This window comes from Vipera berus (genome assembly GCF_964194415.1).
Source record: "Vipera berus genome assembly, chromosome: 3".
Taxonomy (NCBI): domain Eukaryota; kingdom Metazoa; phylum Chordata; class Lepidosauria; order Squamata; family Viperidae; genus Vipera; species Vipera berus.
In genome coordinates, this window is record NC_138204.1 from 1780631 (window position 1) to 1789732 (window position 9102).

Genomic DNA, 9102 nt, shown 5'->3' on the forward strand with positions numbered 1-9102 from the left:
GCACCAGAGGGAAGGACGAGAAACAACAGATGGAAACTCATCAAGGAGAGAAGCAACCTGGAATTAAGGAGAAACTTCCTGACAGTGAGGACAATCAACCAGTGGAACAGAAGTTGCCTTCAGAAGTTGTGGGTGCTCCATCACTGGAGGTTTTTAAGAAGAGACTGGACAGTCACTTGTCTGAAATGATCTAGGGTCTCCTGCTTGAGCAGAGGGTTGGACCAGAAGACCTTCAAGGTCCCCTCCAGCTCTATTTTATTCTGATTCGGAAAAGGACCGGAAATGAAGACAGGACTTCCGTTCCTTTTTGTCACTGGGTGCCTAGGTGGTGCCTGTCCATCCTAACTGGGTGACCAGAATCCCTCCAGTGATTCTGCAAAGCTGCCTTCCAAAGCTTTTAGAAATCCAGAATGGAGATGCCATCCAATTAGGAGGCCTTCTCAAGGGAAGTTGTACGTGAACATTTACCATCCCTTTGCAGGAAGACATAACTACTAGAAATAGCATCTTCCAGATGGAATCGTTCAGGACTTAAAATCAGGACCCAAGATTGCTCTTGGTCTGCTACAAATGCTAAGTTTGGACATTTCTTTCGATGGGGACATGCCACATCCTTTCAGCAGCCCCATGTCTGTCACTGCTTTCCCCAAATTGATGCTTTCCCAATTACACCCTGGTCTCCTCCATGGAGTTGGTGGAAGATACAGCCCAGCCTATTTGGAGAACATTAGGATGAGGATGCAGTGAGCCCTGTGCAGATCTGTACATTGGGGAAACAAACAACCACTTCACAAATGCTGGGCACAACGTAGGAGAACAAACCCATCAGGACAAGATTCAGCTGTCCATCTGCATTTAAAAGACAAAGGCTGCTCTTTCGAAGACACCAAGTCCACATTTTGGACAGAGAGGACCGCTAGTTTGAAAGAGGGGTCCAAGTGGACATCTAGGTCAAAATTGAACAGCCCTCTCTCAACAGAGGGGGAGGGATATTTATTTATTTATTTATTTATTTATTTATTTATTTATTTATTTATTTATTTATTTATTTATTTATTTATTTATTTATTTATTTATTTTAATTTTTATACCGCCCTTCTCCCGAAGGACTCAGGGCGGTGTACAGGGCAATACAATAAAATACAATATATAAAAATTAAAAAATATTAAATACAATAGCCCATTTTAATAAATTACAAAATGTTAAAATACCCCTAAACCCATCAGACCAGGCCGGATTGTTCAAATAAATATGTTTTTAGGTCACGTCGGAAGGAGCGAAGGTCGGGAGCCATCCGGAGCTCCACCGGTAAACGGTTCCACAGGTCTGGCGCGCCCACAGAGAACGCCCTCCCCCTAGGGATAACCCGCCGGCATTCCCTGACCAGCGGCACCCTAAGGAGGCCCTCTCTGTGGGAGCGCACTGGACGAAGGGAAGTTGATGCCGGCAGCAGATGTTCCCGTAAGTAACCCGGACCCATGCCATTTAGGGCTTTATAGGTCATAACCAGCACCTTGAATCTTACCCGGAGGACAACCGGAAGCCAATGCAGCTCACGGAGTAGAGGTGTTACATGGGAGTATCGGGAAACTCCCACCACCACTCGCGTGGCTGCATTCTGCACCAGCTGGAGCCTCCAAGTAGCCCTCAAGGGCAGCCCCATGTAGAGAGCATTGCAGTAGTCCAAACGGGAGGTCACGAGTGCATGAGTGACTGTGCGCAAGGCATCCCGGTCTAGATAGGGCCGCAACTGACGCATCTGAGACATCATCTGTCTCCAGTCTACCACATGGTCCTGTCAGCAAGTCCAGGAAGGCTCCATGCCCATTTGCACCATTCGGGTGACCCTGAGGACACAGATAAACCTCCAAGTGGCCTCAACGAACCACTAAAGGGATGCAAATGACCAGCTGTCTGCAAGGAGTATAAATCCTCCCATTCCCCACCATCCAGTCAGAACCTGAAGAAGCTTCTTGGATGGGAAGAGAGATGTTCTCAAAGAGAAACAAGAAAGTCCAGTTGCCTCGTGAAAAAGTATCTTTGGGACAACCAGGACCTGGGTGACTGAGAAGCTCCATAGACATTTTTCCTTCAGTCTTGTCTTAGCATTGAAGGTTCTAGTTTTGTCTAATGAAGAGAAGGACTAAGGGTGACGTGATAGGGGTCTTCTAGTACTTGAGGGGCTGTCACATAGAAGAGGGTGTAAGATGATCTCACGAGGACGATGGATCGTTAAGGTGCTTCCAAGTAAAAGCATCACGCAGGGATGCAATCATATTAGCTTTATTCAATGATAGATCAAAGAGAAAGAAATACTTGGCATGAAAGCATTCGTGCCTGCATGTGAGAGAGAAACAAAATAAAAGCAAGCTAGCATTACATAACTAAAACAGAAGAACTAGAAGCTAGGAGTAGAATCTTAAGAGAGACTAGAACTAGAACAAAGAGCAGCCCCTCGTGCAGAAGTATTTATGGGGGGTCTTGGTCCCTCCCTGACCATAAAACACTCTGCCAATGGGGTCTGAGACCCTTGGCTCATCAGTGGAAGCAAAGAAGCCTCTTTGCTCCCATCTGATGACCTTTTTGGGGAACTGCCATGGCTGGCACAAAACATCTAACAGAGGGTTCAACTTATCTATGGAGATTCTCCGTCTTCTGGGTCAGAGTTGTCTCAAAGCTGCTTTTTCCAAAGGGAACTGGACTGTTTTTTCCTTAAGGAACAAGAAGAAGACACTGATGAAGCTTCTTGGATGAGAAGCAAAATGTCTTCTCCTTCTTCCTAAGGGGGTCAACTTATTCTCCAAAGCATTTGCAGGCTGGACAAGAAGTAAAGGATGGAAATGTATCAAGGAGAGATTTAACCTAGAACCAAGAAAGGACTAGGGGCGACGTAATAGCAGTCTTCCAATATTTGAGGAGCCGCCACAAAGAAGAGGGGTGTCCACCTATTCCCCAAAGCACCTGAAGGCAGGAGAAGAAACCATGGATGGAATCTAATCAAGGAGAGGAGCAATCTAGAACTAGGGAGGAATTTCCTGACAGTGAGAACAATTAACCAGTTAACAATTAACGACTTTCCTCCAGAAGTTGTGGGTGCTCCACCACTGGCAGTTTTTAAGAAGAGATTGGACAGCCATTTGTCTGGAATGGTATAGGGTTTCCTGCCTGAGCAGAGGGTTGGACTAGAAGACCTCCAAGGTCCCTTCCAACTCTGTTATCCTAAGAAGGAATTTCCTGATGGTGAGAACAATTAATCAGCAGAAAACCTGCCTTCAGATGTTGTGGGCGCTCCATCACTGGAGGTCTTCAAGAACATATTGGACAACCAGTTGCCCCAAATGGTATAAGGTCTCCTGCTTGAACATGGGGGTGGACTGCAAGACCTCCAAGGTCCCTTCCAACCTAGTTATTCATTATTCTTGTTATTCTTTCTATCCAGTCGGGCCCCTGAATCATCTCACCTCACTCCAGTCTATCAATCTGCTGGGCTACTCTGAATCCAGCAGAATCTAATTACATTTCTTGACCTTACAAGGCTATTCTGGTGTGGTCCTTTCTGACCGATGGCCCAAATGGTGAATTTGTGTTCTTTGAAGCTACGGTACTAAAAGGGGGCAGGCTGTAATTCTGCCGGAATACTCACCAAACCAGGGAGGACTTTATTCAAAAGACCACTTAGAATGTTGTCCAGTGACAATGGGAGGAGCCTGGAAAATGAGTCGGGGGGATAATTAATCATCTGGCTGCTCTATCGTTCTTTGCCACATAAAAGATTCTGTTGGTCCATAAGAGAAAAATCAAGCTTCATTCTAGGTCAGGGGTCTGCAACCTTGACCACTTTATGACTGGTGGACTTCAACTCCCAGAATTCCTGAGCCAGCATGAGGGAACTAGGGCCCCCTCATGACTGGTGGACTTCAACTCCCAGAATTCCTGAGCCAGCATGGGGGAACTATGGCCCCTTCATGGCTTGTGGACTTCAACTCCCAGAATTCCTGAGCCAGCATGGCTCAGCTTGGAAACCTCTTCCTTTCCCCTCAGCAGGGCTGGCTGAGGAATTCTGGGAGTTGACGTCCACCAGTCATAAAAGAGCCGAGGTTGCCTACCCCTGATCTGGAGGGTGACGTTGGTCCATAGTTCGACCTCACTGGGCAGTCTAGCATCCTTGACCTATCCATTCAACACACACACACACACACACACACACACACACACACATTAAGTGTCTATTTGTGATGTACAAGGAAGGACTCACCCGGACAAGACCTGAATGCCACCAAGATTAGTCTTGCAATTCTCGATGAGAAGTTTGGGGGATCCCATCATGTCCTGGACCAGCCGAGCATTGGCTGTGATGTTCACCTCTACCAGTAGAGTCAACGGGCCTCCCAGAATCCTGAAAAGAGCCCCCCACAAAATAAAGATGAGGCTGTTTATTGAACCAACTCTAGTTTCCCAAAGAATCTCCTAGTCTGCAGAGGGTGCTGGCTTCTTCATCCGTCACAGATATTTCTTTTTTTATTAGGTTTATATCCCGAACTTTACTTCCAGCAGTTCAAGAAGCTTCAAATAATGGTTCCTTCCAGTGGTGGGATTCGAAGACCTGAACAACTGGTTCTCTTATTTGATGCAGGCCTGGGCCTCCGAGGCCTAGAACGCACTTCCGGAAGTGGCATCCATGCACTTCCAGTGGGCCGTTGTAGGATTGGGAGGCCTCCAGCAGGCCTTCAAGGCCTAGAACGCACTTCCAGAAGTGGCATCCATGCACTTCCAGCAGCCGTTCTAGGCCTGGGAGGCCTCCTCCAGGCCTTTGAGCCTAGAATGGACTTCCAGAAGTGATATCTATGCACTTCTGGCAGCTGCTCTAGGCCTGAGAGGCCTCTTCCAGGCCTTCGAGTCTAGAGTGGACTTCTGGAAGTGGTATCCATGCACTTCTGGTGGCCTTTCTAGGCCTGGGAGGCCTCCTCCAGGCCTCCCAGGCCTAGACTGGACTTCTGGAAGCCAGCTGGTTCTCCGAATGCAGTAAAATTTAGCTACTGGTGGGATCCAGCTCATGATCCAAAGGAACGAGAAGATGAATTTCCTCACTCCATACAAGTACCTGGAGAAGCAGAACCCATCATTTGTGTTGTGGTGTTGCACCTCCTCCCAAGGATGGATGTCTTTGTCCATACTGATATATTCTTAAACCTGTCTGTAGACATCAGTCACTTTGGCAACCTACCCAGGTTTTGATTGAGGAGGTCTTCAACATTAGGCTATTAATATATCTCTGACTACATCAAAACTAAAGCTGGAAGGAAGGAGGTGACTAGGAAATTACTCCCTGTGGAAATTTCAGCCAGGAAAGGTAGCAGGATTTGCTATTTCCCAAGGAAACCAACTCACGTGTTGCCCTTGAGGGCTATTTTGGTGTAGATGTTCAGTCCAATTCCAGCTGGAAACAACTTCAAGGAGACTTTAGGAAGGATGATATCCACAAGCTTCAACCTGGAGATAATAGTCATAATAATAATAGAGTTGGAAGGGACCTTGGAGGTCTTCTAGTCCAACCCCCTGCTCAGGCAGGAAACTTTGTACCATTTCAGACAAAAGATAAAGGTGAGCTTAATGGTTAAGAACAGGAAATAAAATTATGAAGGACGTTCAATGCTGATTGATATTTGAGATCTATGTATGTAATGGACTGACTCTGGAAAAAACAAAACCAGGGGACCACTTGTCCCTCTGAAACTAAGGGACAATTCTGCTACTATTTCAACAGAGAGAGCTGTCGTAGCTGCCGTTCTGTTGCTTGCTTCGCATTGCATCTTGCCAGCCTGACATTTGCAACGGTGGGGGAGGGAGGAGAGATTGGAATGTGGGTGGTTGGTGTGTCTGTGTGTCTGTGTACAAAGTGTGGGACAGAGAGAGGGCTAGGACAGGAAAATGATCATCAACTCTGTCTACTCAAAGTAAAGCAGGAAGTAGAAAAAGCATGAAGAGGAGCATTAGGCGATAAGATGAAGTTTTCCAAGGCTAAGAAATTCAGATGACAGAAAAAAGAAACCTAGAATTTAGAAGTAAGAACTCAGAAATGTGATTATCTAAAGCGTTTGCTCTGCAGAAGACAACCAGATGTTGCCTTAGAGGCTTAAGTCATATCTGCAATCTGTCTGTAAGTTTCTATCATGTTGGAGTCTTCCGTTGAGTCAAGTCAAGAATTAAATTAAGGTTCAAGTATCTGAAGATTTAACATCAAGCCTAGGTATAAGGTCTGACAATAAGTAACTCACCCAAGGAGACCTTCACGTCCAAGGACACCACCAAGAAGTCCTCCATTTGGCCCTCCAAGGACACCACCAAGAAGTCCTCCACCTTCACCACCGAGGACACCACCAAGAAGTCCTCCACCTTCACCACCGAGGACACCATCAAGAAGTCCTCCACCTTGACCTCCAAGGACACCACCAAGAAGACCTCCATCTTGCCCTCCAAGAACACCACCAAGAGGACCTCCACCTTGACCTCCAAGTACACCACCAAGAAGACCTCCATCTTGCCCTCCAAGAACACCACCAAGAGGACCTCCACCTTGACCTCCAAGAACACCACCAAGAGGACCTCCACCTTGACCTCCAAGGACACCACCAAGAAGACCTCCATCTTGCCCTCCAAGAACACCACCAAGAAGACCTCCATCTTCTTCTCCATTCAACACTCCTAGGACATTTTTACTCGCTCCTCCAGTAAGTCCTTGAAGCAAGTCATCTTTGGCCAGGACGTTTGACAGTACTGTAGAGGGTTGAGAGCAATTATTACAGGAGATAAATTAAATTTAAACTGAAGTCTCTGAGCTGTTGTTACTAGCAGTTGCAGCATCTTTAGCAGAGTTACTAAAGTTATTCTTGATTTTTCTTAGCTTTCCATTCCCACACACTTTGGCCAGACTCACCTTTATTAATGTAGCAAAGCCAGAACATTTGACGTATCTTGTTAAAATTCCGAAAAGGTTCACATTTACTTTTTTTTTAAAAAAAGGCACCAGTCTTCACGGATGTGGAGATGAGTTTGAAAATGTGTTGGGAAAACACTTTTAATGCCCCTAAGTTCTGAGATAAAGTTCTCCAGGCACAGAGTTGAGGGTAGCCCATACCAGCACAGTTCTGGTAAGGACCACCTTCCAACTCAAATTGGATGAAGAAAGAAGTTCTGGAGAAGTTCAGGAGAAGAAAGACACCCAACTGCTCTGCCCTTCAAGGCAGGGCCAGAGAGACCTACACCTTGGTCTTAGAACCAGATAACCATGATTAACCACTGAGACGCTGTAGACTTTGCCAGACTCTTCACAAGGAGGTCCTTGAATGATCAGCAGAGGTCCATCTGCCTAGGAAATTTTGGAACAGACTAGAGTGTTGTAGAAGATGGACAAGATAGTGAGGTTGATAGCTGAGGGCACGTAAACAGGGGCAGAGGTTCGATCATGGTGTTTTAGGCACTATCCTGACTTTTAGAAGAGAATTTGTGTAGCTCATGGTTGAACTGCGACATCCTTGGTGCTCTCTGATCTTGGCTGCTTTCTTGAAAATGTTTCATGACCCAACTGGATCCTACCCAACCTTCTAGCGCTTACCTACTTGGGTAATGAAATGTCTGGAAGAAAACCATCAAACTGGGTGAGCACCAAGGACCCCATCAGCTTGATTTTTATGGACATTTGCCCAAAGAGGACCCTGTAACCATAGGTCCCACATTACTGGAAGACACTCATTCTGGAAAAGGCTGTACCATAAAAAAATCTGGGGCAAACTTACAATTGGATTTTCCCACCCACCCAACAGACCCTTCGATTCTCTGTGATCTCCCAGAGAACATCTCCATAAAGGTCATCTGTGGTCAATCATCCAGGTCAGGGTTGTCCCAAAGGTGCTTTTTCCAAAGGGCAACTAGACTTTCAGAGAAGAGCAACTAAAATGATCAAAGGCTGGAGACTAAAACATACGAAGGATGGCTGTAGGACTTGGCTTTGGCTAGTCTAAAGAAAAAAAGAAACAGGGGAGACATGATAGCAGTGTTCCATTATCTGAGGGGCTGCCACAAGGAAGAGGAGGCCAGGTTTTTCACCAAAGCACCAGAGGGAAGGACAAGAAACAGTGGTTGGAAACTGATCAAAGAGACAAGCAACCTGGAATTAAGGAGGAACTGCCTGACAGTGAGGACAATTAGCCAGTGGAACAGTTTGCCACCAGAAATTGTGGGTGCTCCATCACTGGAGGTTTTTAAGAAGAGACTGGACAGTCACTTCTCTGAAATGGTATATGTTCTCCTGCTTGAGCAGGGGGCTGGACTAGAAGACCTCCAAGGTCCCTTCCAGATTCTATTCTATTCTATTCTATTCTATTCTATTCTATTCTATTCTATTCTATTCTATTCTATTCTATTCTATTCTATTCTATTCTATTCTATTCTATTCTATTCTATTCTATTCCTTATTCCTTATTCCTTATTCCATATTCCATATTCCATATTCCATATTCCATATTCCATATTCCATATTCCATATTCCATATTCTATTCTATTCTACTCTATTCTCCCCTACTCTACTCTACTCTACTCTACTCTACTCTACTCTACTCTACTCTACTCTACTCTACTCTACTCTATTCTATTCTATTCTATTCTATTCTATTCTATTCTATTCTATTCTATTCTATTCTATTCTTGGTTTTTCAGTTCTATCATGTTGGAGTTCAAACTGAAGAAGCTTCTTGGATGAGAAGTGAAACACTTTCAAAGAAAATTTTAAAAGCACCAAGGATGTCCAGTTGCCTTTTGGAAAAAGCTCTTTTGGGACTCCATAATAAACATTCAGCAGTTCAATGCTTCAGAACATCACCAAGGAATCTCCTTTAAAAATCCTCTGAGTTTTGGTTTGTAAGGAGAGAAACAAGACTCACAGTTCTCCAGAACGGCCTGGTCCACCTGGGCCACAGATAAGAGGCTTCCTGCTCCACCTCGGCAGATGGGCAGGAGGCCACCAAGGAGAAGAATGGCCAAAGCCTTCAGCATGTTGATTCTGGTATCTGGGGAAGAATGAAATAGGATAACAGAGTAATTCAGA

The 9102-nt window shown here is 45.4% G+C and overlaps 1 protein-coding gene across 1 annotated transcript in view; it reads right to left on the reverse strand.

Annotated features, from left to right (window-relative positions):
• Positions 1 to 9050, reverse strand: part of LOC308665564 (BPI fold-containing family B member 3-like) — a gene marked incomplete at its 5' end in the record, with an annotated part of 28531 nt that extends 19481 nt beyond the window's left edge. The window contains 5 exons of the mRNA XM_081323628.1: positions 3645 to 3708; positions 4257 to 4397; positions 5390 to 5491; positions 6277 to 6775; positions 8939 to 9050. Coding sequence (XP_081179754.1) covers positions 3645 to 3708; positions 4257 to 4397; positions 5390 to 5491; positions 6277 to 6775; positions 8939 to 9050 — 918 coding nt within the window. The remainder of the gene's footprint in view (positions 1 to 3644; positions 3709 to 4256; positions 4398 to 5389; positions 5492 to 6276; positions 6776 to 8938) is intronic.
• Between the last annotated feature and the right edge of the window lie 52 nt (positions 9051 to 9102).